We start from the raw sequence: 17,133 nt of genomic DNA on the forward strand, positions 1-17,133 counted from the left end.
AACAGGGAAGCATTCTCAGTGTCCATCCAACAGAGGGAGGAGGCTATGGCGGCGTGCTGTGGCCATCCTTACCATTCCCCATATGCCTGAAGTATGAGTCAGCTCAGCTAAAGTCCTGTGAGATGTGCAAAGTACTTGGGATTCTGAGAATGACTTTGGCTCCATTAGTCTCCTTTGTGCCAGATATGTCAGTAAAGAGCACCTTTAATGAGTAGTCAGAAGATAAAAGTGAACTTCCCATACCACGGGACACTAGAAAAATCGGATTTTTTATTTAAAAATATTTCAAAGGCTAACACCATAGTGGAACAACTGAAGGATAGTTGAACCAAATTCTCAGGGAATTAGAGGAGCGTCCACCAATGCAAGCACGTCTGTATAAATACACATGGTTTATAAATGAGCACGACAGAAGGTATGCTAGCCAGAGGACCAGGCTGGGGGACAGAAGGGAGAAACAGAGGGCCCTCCAGAGGGACAGGCATACACTCCTATCACTCAAAGCCCTGGACCCCGAGAGGACCTCCAAAGCCACCTACTCTACTGCACGCCTCTTGCCGTCTCTGAGCCTGGGGCATGGAGACTGGAGACTTGGCACCTCTCATGGCCTCTGGCTCAACCCAGCAAGACTCAGAGAATGGACCTGTTCTCCCTGCCCTTCAGCAAGGACCAGGGAGGGGAGGCGCTGGGGCAAGTAGGATTATTTCCCTGAAAATCTGATGGAAAGGAGTGATTAAGGAGTGATTGGGGCTGGTTCCCAAAAAAGGATGGGCATTCATCCAGTGTGGCAATGTGGGGAGAATGGAGCAGGGAGTTTCACCTGAGACATACAGATTTAGTGCAGGTATCCCACAAGGCCAGGCTCGAAGAAAAATCCTAGAACCTGGGATAGGGAGAGAATGAAGACACCTCCAGTCTGAGTTTAGGAAGTTGTCACCTCCTGTCAGTCCCTCCAGTCTTCATTTGGGTTTGTCATAAATAGGACAGACAGTCACAGCTCCACAGTAAATAACTTCCACCTGGATTTCTCCCTAGTTAACCTCTCAGGTGTCTGAAGAGGGGAAAAAGTGGCTCTTTCTGACACCACCCACCCCATCGCCAGTGACTTTCCCTGATAGGTCTGGCCTCCTCACTAAGCCCTTTCCGGAACCTACAAAGGCACTCTCTTAGCATTTTGGAGTCCCAGAGAGAACAGGCCAGAGTTTTAAGGCACAGAGAAGCTTTTAGAATTGAGGAGACCTTGACAGAGAAGGGAGAATCTCTAAGGCAAAGCCACTGCCTTGTCCACTCTTCCTATCCTCTACCTCTCTTGTCGCCAAAGGTATCAGACAGACCCCCTTGGCCTGGTCCCTGCACTGTCCCAGGCCCACCTTGGACACCTCCATTATACTCGTGGAGAATAGAGCCCGTGGAGTGGAGGACCCTCCTGCATGGCCTGCAGGTGACATGGTGAGCTCTGCCCTGGCCCAGCACCATCGTGCCCAGTGCCCAGCCAAGCCCGACAGGCTGCCATTGGCCACACCCAAAATCCAGGCAGTCAGGCAGTGAGTACAAAGCAAGACCTCAGATCAAAGCCACTGCCCCTCCCATCCCCCACTTCCCACCTGGGGCACCTTGGAAATGCTTGAGCACACCAGGGAAAGATCCAGTACCTGGTCTGCGACCACAGTGATCAAAAGGCCCCGCTCCATCTGTCTCACCAGGAAATAGCAGCTGAGGACACAGAATACTGGACCTCTGTTATCCTTCACAGCCACTGCCACAGTCCCCTGCTGCAGGTAGTGTCCTCTCAGATTCAGCCAGCCTCCTCATGAGGGGCCAGAACAGAGCCTCTGCACAGAGTGTGAACACTCCTCTTGCTGGAATCCTGGCCACAGGCCCTCCTCTCCTCATTCATAGCTTACCTCACTCCCTCCAGCCTGCCCTGCATGGGTCCCTGGCTGACTGCAGAGAAGTCCTTGGGGCCCCAAAACGGACTCTCAGGCACCCAAGTGAGAGCCCAGTATGCTGGGAGAGAGCAGAGCCCACACTGGTGGTGTGGGTTCTGGCCTCTGTCCCACCACTGGAGTGAGCCAAGTGACAGGTATCAAAGCATGGCCTTTGTCCCTTGCAGTGGCCCCAAGTGCTCTTCCTGTGTGTCAGAGATGTTTCCAAGGAACACGTTAATTTTTTTTTTCATTTAAGTGTTTGCTGAGGCTTAGTTTACAGAATTCCTCAGCTAGATCCAAAAATCTGGCTTTTTGTCCGAGTCCCAAAATTGTAGGAGCTTTGTAAAGAGGTACTAAAGATCACTCATTAAAGGAGGGAGAAGAGTTGGGGGGAGGAGGAGGGATCTGGAATATTTTCTTTCAGACTCAGTCTCAGCACAGCAGCAGCATAAACCAAGGGGATTGTTGGTGGCACCTTAGCACCCAGAGCATTCTTCTTGGAGGAGTGGGGACAAAGGCCAAGTGGCTGCTACCTGCACACAGGAGAGATGACCAGGTCAGACAAAGGGCCTAGAAGGCAGACAGATGAGTCAATGAAGACTTTGTCCACCCATGAGAGGGGGTCCAGGTGGGATCTGTGTACCCTGCCGAACCTTGCTGAGGGCCATCAAGCCAGCTCAAGGGCAAGGCCAAGGCCAAGGCCAAGGCCAAGACCAGCCAGACTAACAGGCAGCCTGGCCATAGGTTTTGGCTGCTGTCCTTAACCCTCAATCCCAGAAGCATGAGAAAGAGAAGGGGCATCATCACCTGTGCCCAGGGACTGAGCCGCCCCAATTCAGGGAGCATAACTGCTGTTCTAGCCGGGAGATGCGGAACGCCAGGTACGATGAAGACATGACCAAGAAGCAGATCCTGGAGAAAGAAGGGTAAGGAGGAATTGAATCTCTCTTCTAGAAATGAGGCATTTTTACAGAATCACCAAAAATGGGAGTGGGACTAAGCTAGTTCCTGCAGTTGGAATAATTAAAGAACCCTTTGCCTGCAGTTACGTTCTAGACCTAGACATCTTTTTTCCCAGAGGCCACAGGGGGTTCCTGAGACTCGTCCCCATGGAGGTGTCCTTGAAGCCCAGAAGGAGTTCTGGGTCCTTCAGCTGAGCCCACCTTCCCTCTGACCAGCCACCTTGGACCTATACCCCCTCTGCGAGGCCACTAAGATTACCCCCTAAGGCAGTAGCCCTTCCCCAGCAAGTGCTGAGGTTGACAGTCAAAACCCAGCCAGCAGAGCCAGAGGAAGGTGATGCGGTAAGGTGAGGGAATCCAGAGGCTGGCTCTCTATAAAACATCCCACCATGCTCACTGCTCCACTTAGGCAGAATCACAGACAAGCCTGGGCTTCCAGAAAACACCCCAGTGGTGGGTGGTGGGAAGGCCATGGCTCTCCCTTAGTCTGTCTGATGGGCCTCTCAGGTTTTGGCACCCCTCCTCCTCCCCAATCCTGTGCAACTTTTTCTTTCTTCAACAGTTTCATGTCTTGCCCCTCTCCACAGCCTCAACCCTAAATTACAGGGTTGTAGGGATGAAAACTGGAAACACTTTATCTTAATCTAGAAGAGCCTGCTGCACGGCTGCCAGATGCCACCCGGGAGCTTGCAGTTGACTCAGAAGCTTCCCCTCGCTCTGGACACTGACCTCCCCACACACCAAGGCCCCGGCTCTAAACACTCAGACACCCACCACCCTCCATACAGTCACCTACAGCACGAGGAAGACCTTCAGGAGCCCGTGATCCCAGAGCCTCAGGCCCCCGTTGCTCTTGGGCTCCCCCTCCAGCTTCTCCTCCTCACAGTCAGCATTCTCTGCAATAGGACTGCGTTAGGCATCTTCCCAGGGCAGAAGGCAGGACCCCAGCCCACTCCCCCACCCGTATTCTCTGAAGCCGCTTGGGCTCTTGGCTTTCCCTTATGGATTTGGAAAAAGAAAGAAACAGCTCTCAGAAACCCTGCTGGCTATGATGACCTCTTTTTGCAGACGCGGGAGGCGGGAAAGCCTGGTCTTTGCAAGCAGTTGCCATGGACAAGCACGCTGAACTCACCAGACCCCGGAGGCTTCCTGGAGGGGAAGAAGTCATCCGTGGAGTCCATGGATGCCCGAGGGATACAAGGGATGTTGTCTGGGAGGGACAGGGACCTGGAGGCAGGGCACACTTTTCTCCACTTCATCTCAGGGATGAGGACTTCCTGCAGAGAAGGCAGGAGAAGCTGTCACACCATGGCCCTTGGGACCTCACTTGCCCTAAGGGGTTCACGCTAGATTTATCAAAGCCTTCCCAGATATTATCAATATGGATGCCTAGCAAGCGTGAAAGGAGGTGCCCAGAAGCAGGGAAACCACTGCCATAGCAATCACATGTCTCATCTTCTCCCTTGCTGTGACTAGCCACTCTTCCAGGGAATGGTGTCTTTGAAGACTGCTAGTGTAGTGGAATCTAAGACATGAGCCATCCCAGGTACACGTTCAGATCGGCTGAGTCCAAGACAGCTTGGCGCTATATATCTTAGATTGAATAAGTTGTGACTCCTGCTAATCTGGGCTCTAACCCTATGTCACTGACCTTGACTTAAGGTCCCCATCAATAAAAAGGGGAACATCGCCTTCCGTCCCCTGCATGGCATTGTGCGTATTGTATGCTTGGCTAAACGCTTAATAGTTACTGAAGGAGACTTCAAGCACCCTGGGGTCATTTCCACCCCCCACCCCTGCTCTAGAAACTCTGCTTACCCAGGATCCCAGGAGCAAAAGAAACAGCTGGGACCTTGGCCAATCTAAAAGGAGCCTGCCTCGGTTCTGACTGCCTTCAGCGCTCTTCCCCAGGGACACCTCCAGCCCCTTGAAGGCCCTCCTGACTCTGCTAAAGGAAGGAGGATGGGTTGCTGGCTCTGTACCCGTGAAGGTATAGGGTCCAACCTGGGCAGCGTTCTGGGGGCTGGGCATCTGTTCTGCTCAGGAAGTTAGCACATCTGCCCAGGACATAGTGGCCCTGCATGGTGTGGAGCGTGGTAGGTCTAGGGCACCCCCTGACACAGCATGGCCACTGGCTCTTGAGTCTGCTGCCCCAGTTCTGCACTGTGGGCTCCTGGAGGCCCTGAAGCCTTAGAGCCACGGGCAGCCACAGGGCAGCTGCTTTCGCTCCCAGCCTCAACTCTCACCAGAGACTCGCACTCAGGTTCCTCTAGACGTTCTCTTGCACTCAGACTCTTCTTGCTGGAAGGCTGAGGAGGGAAGGGAACAGGGGTCACTTGTCCATCTGGAGCAGCTAGAGTCAGGCATGGGGAGGTATTAACACTCTCCAAGAGAGCTTTGCCTCCAGATAAGCCACTTTGGGTCAGACAGAGCCTAAAGCTCCCAGAGTTTGCAGGGGGATCCCTAGTTAATGCTGGAGCAGAGGGCAAATCCAAGGCAACGTACTTCCCCAAGCTGCTGCCCTCCCCCTTCCTCACCATGGGCGAGAGAGCGCTGTAGGCATATTGGGAAGTGGCCACATGCTCCTGTCCGTCTGTGCACCGAGGAAGCACAGGTGAGAGCTATACGTGGGGACACACAAGGGCCCAGTGGCCTCAAAGAGGCTCACAAGCAGAGACACATGGTCCAAGGACTGCCTCTGATTCAATGAGCCTGAGCCTGTGACTCCCCGCTCCTTGTGCCGGGGAGATGGGCCAGCCCCCCCCGCAACAGCCCTGGCCCCAAGCTTCATACCTGTAGGTGGGTGCAGACCCTCCTCAGCATGTCATATACACTGTCCCGGGAGAGCAGTGACACAAAGACATACTAGAACATAGAAAGAAAACAGAAAGGGGCAAGGTACGTAAAGACTTGGGAGAGTGCCAGGGTCAAGCTGTGGACTCCTAGGGCTGGGATGGGGAGAAGGACCAGGGAGCACTGGCCCAGAATCTCACTGACCTTCTGGCTGGTGGTGGTGGTGATGGCCAGGCCATTGGGAAGGAGCCGCGCCATCTTATGTTTTTTGATCATTTGCACAGACACCACGGGAATGACCACCTGACAGGGGGAGAGGCATTCTTCTCTCAGGACTCACCCCCAAGGACACAGTCCCTTTGCTTCCTGCTTAGGGCGCCAGCCACAGCTGGTAGTGAGCCAAGTACAGGCACCATGGCGATGTGTGGTCCCACGTGGGAGAGTATCTGAGCCTCCACCGTCTCATGCAGGCTCCCGCCAGTTATCCCCCACCCCTTGGCCGCACGCACTGCTCCGGCCTCTCACCCCACCATCCAGGAGGCAAGGATGGTTGCCCTGGTGAATCCCATACTCCAGTAACAGAGTTCCCTGAGCCACCATGGCCACTTTCAGGCCCCCATAAGTGTGACATCCCACTCTGATTCTGAAGGCATTTTGGAGGTACCCATAGGCAGAATAATTTGGCAGTGAACTGTTCAGGCCGCTCAGGCCAGATGTGGAGTCTAGATTGGGGCCCCTGTTTGGAAGGGGTGGAGCTACTGCCCTGGACACCAGGTGGGATGCCCCACAGTGAGAGGCCTCACCAAGTGTCAGAGTGTGGAGGGACAGGCCTGACTTGAGGTGTGCCCGCAGGGCAGGGGCTTCTCTTCCCTGGGCTGTGGCAGCCCTTACCACTTATTACTACCTTGATATCCTTGCCAAAGAGGCTGGCATGGAAGCAGAGCCAGTTGGGGGAGATGTAGAGCCGGCCCTGGAGAAGGAGGTCCCTCTGGAGGGCGCAGGAGCACACTGGGAAGTCACAGGAGACTGCCATGAGCAAGGCCAGCCCGGGAGCCCCAGGGCCTGGGTCCTCCCACTCAGGAGTCCAGTGTCCAGCCTCGGGGACTGTCCTCCTCAGTACCCTTCCCAATCCCAGGCCCCAGCAACCCATGCCCCCAGCGCCCTAGCATCCTTCCCTGCGACTCCTGACCGCTCCCACCCCACCAGACTGCTAGATGTTTCCTCTTCCTCCATCCATGCCCCAAAAGGTCCGGCAGGTTTCTGCCCTGGTCCCCTGTGCCTGTACGTTCACCTCCACAGGCAGAACTCCTTGCCCTGCCCTGCCCTGCCCTGCCAGGGAGAGAGGGCCTTGCTTGTGCAAATGCTCCCACACACTCCCTGGCAGGCCTGAGCAGGAGAGAATAGTCACTGATAAGAGCAAAACAGAAATAAGATTTGGAAGCCCCCACATTTCCTCAAGAAAATTTTTGTAAATTCAACTTCATATCTCAAATCAGCCCAGTCTTCTCACACTTTTGAAGAAAAAAAGGGCACGTTCACAGGGCAGCCAGTTCCCATATCTGATTCGTGCCCGGAAGCTCTGGGGGAGAGGACCTGGGCCTTGGGCACTGCAGGCTCCTGTCCAGCCACCCGGGGAGACAGCTCACCTTTGAGAACCACCTCCTCCAAGGGGATGTCCTTAAACAGCTTGTGATATTGCTGGTTGTACTTTCTCAGCATCTGCAAACACACGAGCTGGGTCTAAGTCCCCAGGAGATCAGACCACCAGAGGGCCCTGCTCCAGCCACCCGGAAATAAGGCCACAGGGGTGGGGGTCCTGCGGTGACTTGGCATGAAGTAGTGGGTAAGCAACCAGTGGGTGTGGAGGGCTGAGCTCCAAGCACAGCTTGTCTCCTGGTGACGCGAGGTCCTGACAGGCAGCCCAGGACTGGAAGAGGACTCAACTCCCACCCAGGAGGGGACACCCACTAGGTTTCCTGGTGACAGGCCTGTGGCCAAGGAGCCAACAGTCACCAAGTTCAGGCAGCCCGGGACCTCTCTCTCAGTGGGCAGTGAGAAGTCGGCCTCCCCACACTTACCCCTTCTCGGCCGCACTTCTTTATGTCTTCACCCTGCAAGCCTTCTGGCCAGTGCAGACTGCAAAGGAGACATGCCATTCCAGGGACAAGGAACCCTCAAAGTCCTACCCATGCATCCTTAGTGCCAATTCTGTCCTGGCCTCAAGCCACAAGCTTGGGGCAGAGATTGGAGGCTGGGGCCCTTCACAGCGAGCGCGTAGCTCGCCCTGGGGATGGGCACTCCTGAGGCACGGAGGGGTCGCTGAGAGCCCTCTTCCCCGACAGCTGTGAGCAGCCGCCCCCAGGAGGTATGCTCAGCCTGAGCCTCGATGTCCCAGAGCTGCCCACCCCTGAGTGTCCAAAGCCCTCTCCCATTCTTCTGGCCTAGGCGCAAGCAGAGGAGCGGACCGCAGAGTGAATGAGCAGGAGGCACAGGGATGGGGACCAGTTTGGGGAGCAGGTGGGGTGGGGGTGGCAGCGTCACGGCTCCGGGGCCTGGCCACAGGCCATGATCGCAGAAGGACTGCCCTCCCCTGGGCCTGCAGCTCTGCAATGAGGAGCTGGGCAGACTCACCTGACCCAATGGGCGCTACCAGGGCTGGCGGAGAGGGGGTGGTGCTGAAACACAAAGTTCTGCCCTGGCCAGGTTGGCCTGGGGACAGGTGGGCAGGGAGGAGGCTGGTAACCCGAGAAGCCTGGACTCTGCTAGGTCCCAGCATGCTGGGACAGGCCTGGGAGTGGGAGGAAGAGGCCCCGGGTAGCCTGTGCCCAACCTAACCCCCTGACGCAGCCTTAAGGCCCCCTTTCGAACAGGTCACCTCCAGAGGGCTTCCCACCCCCAACCAGTAAGTATATCTGATCGGGAGAGGGGCCTCACCTGGAGCCTCGGGGCCTCTGGACCCTGCCTAGTTTCTCCGTGCTCTTCAAAGAAGCCGTCTTTCCGTGCATCTGTTGAATACTGAGGAGAAACAGGCCCTCATCAGGAAGGGGGGCTCTCTGGGGACACCTTTCCCAGCCAGCTCCACCATGCCCAGGGCAGCTGCCTCTGCCCCCTACCCAAGACCGGCCCTGCTATTCAAGGTGAGCTGAAGATGTCACTGTCCAGAGGCAGCAGCCCAGGCAAGGGCTTCAGGGCAGCTGACAGAGAGGAGACTCACTCACTGTCTTTCCTGGAAGAATGAAGTCCAGTTTATGCCTGGGTATGAAGGAAAATCAATCTCCCAGGCAGCTCTTAGGCCTCCAGCCCCACCTTTGAGAAAGCAACTGGGAAGGAGGACCCTGTGACTTGCTCCCGACCGACCTAAAGCAAAAGTTTCAAGCAAAAGTTTCAGAGGAGCCCAGGCAGTATTACCATAAACCATCCGTTTCTGGGAAAGGATTCTGAGCACAGGAGGCCTTATCAAGGCTGAGCAGTTGATACAGCTGAGTGTGGGCTTAGGGGGCGGAGCTGCCCCACACCAGGAAGTGGCCTCAATGCCTTCAGACCATCAGGGTAGCTCGGACCTGAGAGCCAAGCCATCACAAAAACGTCCCATAGAGAGAGCCCGAGAGAGGGGAGACACCCTCTCCATAGGCAGGTGGGGCTCCCCAAAGGCTTTTGAATTCATGCCTCCACTAAACAGCTCCAGAGCCTAGGGTTCTCCCCTTCCTGCTCCTCCAGAGCAGAAAGACTAAAGCTTGAGCAGGCAAACTAGCTGCAGCTGAGTGGGCCCAGGGGTGATGGGAAGAGAGGGTGGCCAAGAAGCAGGGCCAAGGCAGGGCAGTGTGGTGGTCGTGAATAGGTAACGGGGTCTGTGCACTGGTCTCTCAGCAGGTAAGGAGCTGGAACCTGGAATCTGCAGATCCCAGCACTCCGTCCCTCTCGGCAGTGTCACCAGGCAAAGTCAAATTCTCGTCTTCAAGAACAGAGTTACCGGGACTTCCCCGGTGATCCAGTGGGTAAGACTCCGCACTCCCAATGCAGGGGGCCAGGGTTCGATCCCTGGTCGGGGAACTTGATCCCACATGCGTGCAGCAACTAAAAGTGCATGTGCCGCAACTAAAGATCCCGCGTGCCGCAACGAAGATCCCGACGCGGTGCAGCCAAAATAAATAAATAAATATTTTTTTTAAAAAGATAAAAGAACAGAGTTACTGCCTAGCCAAGATCTGCCAAGCCCCTCCAGGATTATTAATCTGACCCTCCTCCCACCCTACCATTGTACAGATAGGACACTGAGACCTGCCAGGGACAGGCTGTACCCAGCGTCACACAGCAAAGAGCCAGGTAATCTCACCCACCAAATGAGCCCAACCACAGCCATGTGGCCTGGTGACCTCTGTCCTCAACCTCACGGCGAGTTTTGGTGCACATATCATGTATGTTCTGAATCTTTCAAAGTGACAGGTTGTGCTAGCGATGTGACCCTTTGACTCCTAAAGTTAATTTCTGAATTTATTTGGGTCCATCATTACACATTTCACAGAGACTTCTCCCCCTTGATTTTTGTAATGCTTGTTATAGAAAATATGAGAAATATAAAATATGTAATGTATGATGATCAAAAATCACTCATAAGAAAACAAATCCCCCAAAATCACCCAAAGAAAACATTTATGCATAAATATATAATTGACGTAAGTGGGATTATATATAGTATAATTTGTATGCCCTATTTTTGTTGCTTAACATAATTTCATGGTAAATTCCCCACATCACTATTGATTCCTTGGATAGATTCTCAGACGTGAAATTCGTGGATGGAGAATGAGCATTTCTCAGGATCTTGAGACCCATTTCCAAAATGCTTTCCAGGTGCTATACCAACAAGCGTTGCCATCAGCACTCTACGAGTGTGCCCGTTGCCCTACATCCAGGTCGCACACTGGGTATTATCTTTTTCTCACCTTTGCAAATTTGATAGGTGAAAATATATTGTTTTCATTTCTATTTCTGCTTATTGACAGGTTGAACATTTTTGCCAAATACATATTAACCATTGGGATTTCATCTGTGAATTGTCTATAAGGATCTTCATGTCTTTCTTATTGATTTGTATACCTTCTTTGTTGGGATTAATCCTTAGTTTATCATTTTTGCGAACACTTCCCCCATTTGCCTGTTAGTTCTGTGGTATTGTTGCTGTACTTGTGTTTCATTTTTGTGCGGCAGATCCCATCCCTCTCTTTCATCTCTCCGTTTCTTTCTTGCTTTGAGGAGAGGAGAAGCCCCTGAGGCAGAGTGTGTACAAGTCAAACCACCGAGCCTTAGAGAGCTTGAACCCTGCAGCCCAGGAGCCCACTGGGCCACCAGGGAGGAGATGGGTGTGCACTCCGCTCTAAGGAACACACTCCAGCCCTGGGGACCAAGGGTAAAACAAGACCCCAAGAGGAAGAAGGAGGAACTTGATCATGGTTTCAGAGGCAGGGAGCCTGTCACTCAGGCACTGGAAAGTGTGATATGAGTTGTCAGGGCTGCAGGAGCTCAAAGGTCACACAGATTCAAAGAGTTACAGCAGAACTCCCAGAGAAAAGGAAGCTGAGCCTTACCAGCTGGGTGGGACTATAGTCCTGCTTGGCTTCCATCATCTAACCCTGCGTGATAATCACGCCTTTGCATGGATTCTAAACCCAACCCATCCTTAGGTTCAAATGTGACCTCAGGGAGGGGCGCCTTCCGTCAGTCCTCCCCCAGCCTAGTGATGAGCCCTACTGCAGGCTCTCAGCCCCGAACCCCAGGCTCCCTCTCAGGCACCTGTGTGTGAGCTCTAACTGCCCACCTCCAGGGGCTCCAGGACGCCTCCTGCAACATCGCAGCCCCTGAGCCTGGGGCACCGCCAGCGTGCAGCAGGCACTCGTGACGTGACATGTCTGAGGAAGGACTGTGTGGACAGTGTAAGTGAGATCAAGAACAGAGGTTGGAGGAGAGATGGGCCATGAGAATAACAAAAAAAAGGCTGCCACGATTCCCATAGCATCTCCATGAAAAAAATAACGGTAAGAAAACAGGAGTCCCTTGGGGTAAATGACTCAAATATGTTCAAACTCAAAACAACCCCTTTTCATGTGATGAACATGATGGTCACAAGCCAATCCTTCATGTCCATCGATTAAAATCAGCCCCTCCTTATAACGCTGTTGATACAGAGACCCTGGCTATGGCCGAAATGCACTGCTTTCAAAATCACCTTCAAGTCAGACTTTCTACTGATTCATCTTCTTTCCCATAGTATTTGTTTAGATGCGTAAAAATAAAGAGATAGGAGCAAAGTCGGAGGAAAAGCTAGGTCTGGGGTGATAGTCGTCGAGAATTCACCAACAGAACCAGGCAGGTGGGGTCCATCCAAGGACCAACAGGACCCTGACCCAGAGGAAGAGGAAGGAGGTGGCAAGAGCAGGGCGCTGGAGAATGAGGGGCCAGCCTGGGTCCCCGCACCCTGCCGGCAGTCTCTGTCCACTACCACAGAGCCTTCCTCGACCTAGTTGCCCTTGCTCTGTGGGTTGTGAACTATACCTGCTGCCCATCCATCCCCATCACACCTCCACGTGCAGACTATGGAGTTAATATCAAGGGTCTTCAAAACCGTATCTTGGGCTTCCCTGGTGGCGCAGCGGTTGAGATTCCGCCTGCCGATGCAGGGGACACAGGTTCGTGCCCCGGTCCGGGAAGATCCCACATGCCGCGGAGTGGCTGGGCCCGTGAGCCGTGGCCGCTGCGCCTGCGCGTCCAGAGCCTGTGCTCTGCAACGGGAGAGGCCACAGCAGTGAGAGGCCCGCATACCACACACACAAAAAAAAGTATCTATTTTTTCAATCAAAGCCACAAAAAAATGTCATTATTGTCATGAGGGTGATGGAGCACGGGAGGCTCAGTATGCTGGACATTAAAGGGGGTAGAAAATTCCTCAGATGAGGCCCTTTCATTCTGCTGAGCCTGGTCCAAAGGCAAGATGCTGATCCAGAGGATACAACTTGTGCTTGCCCTGCCCTCAGGCCTTGCTGGCCCAAGTGGGAACTCAGGCTAACTGCCCATTCCTTCATTCCTTCCACAAATACTTACTGAGCTTATCACCCCATGAGCCCAGTATGAGCCTGCCCAGCCCAGGGGGCTGCTGAGAGGGAGGGGATGGGCAGCTAGCACTGAGAGACGTCGGGAGAGGAGCCAGGCCGATCAGGAAAGGGGAGACACAGGGAATTCCCTGGCAGTCCAGTGGTAGGACTCCGCACTCTCACAGCCAAGGGCCCGGGTTCAATCCCTGGTCGGAGAACTAAGATCCTGTAAGCCAAGCGGCACAGCCAAAAAATAAAGAAGGAGAGAGGAGACACAGAGAGGTTAAGAGAGGGAGAGAGAGGCAGTGCAGGGAAGACCCAGAGAGGATGAGTCCAGCTGCTTCCTAGGGACCTCACAGACGAAGCTTCATGGGACACTTGACACATGCACTCCGCTCTGGATGCCTCCCCCGGGCTCAAAATATCCACACCAGGTAGATACTCCCCAACCTAAATCCCTAACCTTCACACCTCATCCCTCCAGAGCGGCAGAGCCTACCATCTAGAAGAATCCATCAAAGAGAGTTCAGCATCATCCCCCCAAATCTGCTTCCCCTTAAAGGGCCCCATCCTCCACAGTTACCCAAACCAGAATCCTCAACTCACGCGTCTTTCCCACCGCAGCAACCAGTCAATCGCCAAGGCCCTGAGAGCCTGCCACCACCCGACCCACCGTACCATCTACTGTCTCCACTCCTGCTATACAAGGCAAGCCTAGGCCACCATCATCCTTTTCGTGGATGCTGGCAACAGCTTCCTAACTACACCCGCCCCCAGCCTTGCCCTTGCACACCTGGTGCTCTCCCACACCCACACTGCCAACAGAACCACCTGGGGCCCAGCTCTGAGCCTGCCCCCCTCCTGCTGACTTTCCTCCTGTAGTTCCTTCTTGCCTCCTCACCCGGCCTTCCTGACCTTCCTGCTTCCTTTCCAGCCTCACCCACGCAGCTCAGCGGCGGCCCTTCACCCCTGCATGTTTGCTCTTCCTGGAATTCCTTGCCATGCTTATCTACCTGGGGGATTCCCTGGTCGTCTTTCAAAGCCCAGATCAGGCGTCACCTTCTCTGTGAAGCCTTCCCAGCTTTCCCCCACGCAGAGCTGGTCACCCCTCCTCTATGGTCCCTGGTCCCTTCTTTCACGCTGCTGCTCCAGCCCTTACCACCCCAGATTGTGCTTGTCTGTTTAGACATCTGAGCTCCACCAGGGGTGTATCTTCGACATCTCTGTACCCGCAGCACACAGCAGGTGCCCAGTGTTTGCTAAATGAACGAGTGAAGGAGAGACAGAGAAAGGGACACGATGACACTTCAAGAGGGAGGAGGGGAGAAAAAAAGCCAGGCAGTAGGGACTTCCCTGGTGGCGCAGTGGTTAAGAATCCGCCTGCCAGTGCAGGGGACACGGGTTCGAGCCCTGGTCCGGGAAGATCCCACATGCCGCGGAGCAACTAAGCTCATACACCATAACTACCGAGCCTGCGCTCTGGAGCCCTCAAGCCACAACTACTGAAGCCTGTGCGCCTAAAGCCCGTGCTCCACAACAAGAGAAGCCACCGCAATGAGAAGCCCGTGCACCGCAACGAAGAGTAGCCCCCGCTCGCCGCATCCAGAGAAAAGCCCGCGCGCAGCAACGAAGACCCTATGCAGCCAAAATAAATAAATTTTTTAAAAACCAGGCAGTAAGAGTGAAGGAGGCACAGAGAATGATGGATGCCCAGCAGTAAGGGGAGGGGTGGTGGACAGGAGCGGAGGGGGGGTCACCCACAGATGGGCCCTCCCCTCCGGAAGCCCCGGCCTGTGGAGCAGGCAGACAGCCCGGCCCCGGCAGGGCCAGGCACTCAATGCACGCCGGCTGACTGATCAAAGAGGAGCCCAGGTGGGAGACAGAGGACATACGGAAAAGGGTAAAGTGGCTTGGAAGGGATGGGAGGGGGTGTCTGGGGAAAAGCACAGGCTGGGCCCCTCCCAAGCCCCACAGCAGTGCTCACTGGCTGCACCCCGCTGGGCTGTTGCAGCGCTGGCAACGCTCCGCCAGCTACCCAGCCCCTCCTCCAGAACCCTCCCTAACCACAGGGCAACCCCTCCCCTCGCTCCTCAAGCCTCGGGCAGCAGCAGTGCCCGTGGCTGGTGCTGAAGCAGAAAACTCGGCCAGGCCTGGCAGCCGGAGCCAGCTGGGCCTTTGTGGTCACAGGCGGGTCCCCTCGGGTGTCTCCTCCCCCAGGGGGATGTCCACACTCTCCCAAGTTGTCTTCTAGTGGACACCTGAGATGCTAGAGCGTCCTGTGGGTCCTGTCAGCTCTTCTCAAGGCCAGGGACAGCTCCACCCGCTCCTGCAGGACGTGGGTCCCAATCAGCTCCAAGGAGAGAACTTCTCCAAACATAAAACACATCTTAGGGAATTCCCTGGCTGTCCAGTGGTTAGGACTCTGCGCTGCCACTGTCCAGGGCCGGGGTTCAACCCCTGCTTGGGGAACTAAGATCCCGCAAGCCACGTGGAGCGGCCAAAAAAAAAGAAAGAAAACCCATCTTAGCAGCAGGCCCCTGAGAGTGCAAAGCCAGAGACCACGAATAGAGCCATCTAGGGACAGGGAGATGAGGGCACACGTCCTGGAAGGAACGTCAACCACTGGGGCTCAACGGCCTAGACCTTGGGGCGCCTCCAAATTCCCCCAGGCTCCCTCACCCCACCCCACCTCTACATCTCAGCACACAGCTCACCACCTACTTCACAGAGAAAAGAGACCATCCTGTTAACTCGGAAGGGTAGCCTGCCGGGTACACACTACAATCACCTGTAGAGCTTTTAAAAAAACCAACCAAAGAAAACTGATCCCTGAGCTCTGTTCTCAAACCAGTTAAATCAGAACCTCTGGGGGTTGCATTTAGGTAACTATATATTTTTAACTTGTTACTGATGTATAATTTGCATATTGAAAAGTGCACACAAAGGAGGTGAACCGTGCAATGCATTTCACAAACGGTGCACACTGGAGAACCTGCCCTCCAGAAGCCCCTCCCGCGCCTTCTAGTCTCACTGCCCACTCCCAACCCCCCACCCTCGGTCAAAGGGAACCACCGGCGCAAATTCCAACAACACAGATTGTCTTTGCCTCTTCAGGGACTTTCTGTGGATGGAATCACGTGGTACGTGTTCTTTTACTCAGCAACACACTGGTGAAATTCATCCACAGAGCTGTGTGTGGCTGCAAACTGTGCATTTTCACTAATATTTAGAGTTCCATTATATGGACATGTTGCAACTGATTTATTAATCTTACTGTTGAGGGGCGTTTTACTATTGAGTTTCCAGTTTTTGCCTATTACAAAGTTGTTGCTGTAAACATTTCAGCACCTTGTGTCTTGTGGACACAAGTATTCGTTTCTATGAGTAAACACTTAGGGTTGGTATTGCTGGGTCACGAGGTTCAGCTTCAGGCTTTTAAAAGCTCTCGGGTGATTATAAACCCCTCCTTTGTTTGGGGCTCAGAGGGAGACGCATACCTCCTGGTCTCCGAGGCCAGTCCTCCCACCTGGGCTCCGGACCTGGGGCCCTGGCCCTCCTGTGCCTTCACCCGGCCCTCTGGAGTTCCAGGAACATCCTTGGCAAAACAGGGAATCACGCTCTTAATAGAGATTTCCTTCATCTGTTAAGGTCGCAGAGTTCATTTCCTGAGTTTTATCAGGGAAGTAAGGCCAGCCCTCCGGTGTGGCAGCATCCAGCCCTGAACCACACTGTGTCCTGCCCAAGAGCCTCCCTATCTTTCTCTCAGGGCCACTGGCCCGAAGTACAGCCCAGAAAATGGCTGACAAGACCTCTCCCCAAGGGAAACTGGGATAACGTGGACAGAGTCAGGCTCGTCGTCAATACACTGAAACTTGAAGAGGAAAGGCAATCTCCTTTTGCAAAAAAATAACTCTGTTATTTCTTACATAGAGGCTGCACCTCACTTTTTATTTTTCTAAGCTGATAATCCATATCCAGGACAACAAGGACAAGTTTCACCTTTTCCACCCATTAGGGAAGGGGAGAGAATCGCATAACTGAATTCCATACTGAGTGTAAGGGAGTGTGGCTCTGAGTTTGGAGCCACATGCTGGGCCCCAATCCATCTGTCCTGCTCAGCAACCCTGGCAAAGGACTCAGGGTGGGGCAGGTGCTCAGCCTGGTCACAATCCCTATTTCCCAGGAGCTGGTCTGAGAACCCCTGGGCCAGGAATATGCTTCGTTTCCCTTTACTAACTGTGGCAGCTTTGAAATGACGCGGGATGTGGAGGCCCAGTTTGTACAGATGACCCGGGCTACAGGACAGAAACACGGGGGTGCTCCAGACCCGAGCAAAGCCACCTGCAAGCTGACCAGCACCCTCTT

General features: G+C 54.2%; 1 protein-coding gene across 6 annotated transcripts in view; it reads right to left on the minus strand.

Annotated features, from left to right (window-relative positions):
- Positions 1 to 250: 250 nt before the first annotated feature.
- GRAMD2A (GRAM domain containing 2A) overlaps positions 251 to 17,133 on the minus strand; it is a 31,385-nt gene continuing 14,502 nt past the window's right edge. For 3 of the 6 annotated variants that reach the window (XM_067029285.1, XM_067029286.1, XM_067029284.1), the window contains 11 exons: positions 8,618 to 8,698; positions 7,762 to 7,819; positions 7,330 to 7,402; positions 6,588 to 6,691; positions 5,888 to 5,986; positions 5,684 to 5,755; positions 5,137 to 5,199; positions 4,023 to 4,167; positions 3,687 to 3,786; positions 2,736 to 2,840; positions 251 to 2,461 (listed from right to left, as the gene is read on the minus strand). In XM_067029285.1, coding sequence (XP_066885386.1) covers positions 2,458 to 2,461; positions 2,736 to 2,840; positions 3,687 to 3,786; positions 4,023 to 4,167; positions 5,137 to 5,199; positions 5,684 to 5,755; positions 5,888 to 5,986; positions 6,588 to 6,691; positions 7,330 to 7,402; positions 7,762 to 7,819; positions 8,618 to 8,698 — 904 coding nt within the window. In that variant the 3' untranslated portion in view covers positions 251 to 2,457. Of the gene's footprint in view, positions 2,462 to 2,735; positions 2,841 to 3,686; positions 3,787 to 4,022; positions 4,168 to 5,136; positions 5,200 to 5,683; positions 5,756 to 5,887; positions 5,987 to 6,587; positions 6,692 to 7,329; positions 7,403 to 7,761; positions 7,820 to 8,314; positions 8,393 to 8,617; positions 8,699 to 8,796; positions 8,910 to 17,133 lie in introns of all 6 variants that reach the window. The other 3 variants (XM_067029282.1, XM_067029283.1, XM_067029287.1) reach the window with 2 other exon arrangements.

This window comes from Kogia breviceps, chromosome 3 (assembly GCF_026419965.1).
Source record: "Kogia breviceps isolate mKogBre1 chromosome 3, mKogBre1 haplotype 1, whole genome shotgun sequence".
Taxonomy (NCBI): Eukaryota; Metazoa; Chordata; class Mammalia; order Artiodactyla; family Physeteridae; genus Kogia; species Kogia breviceps.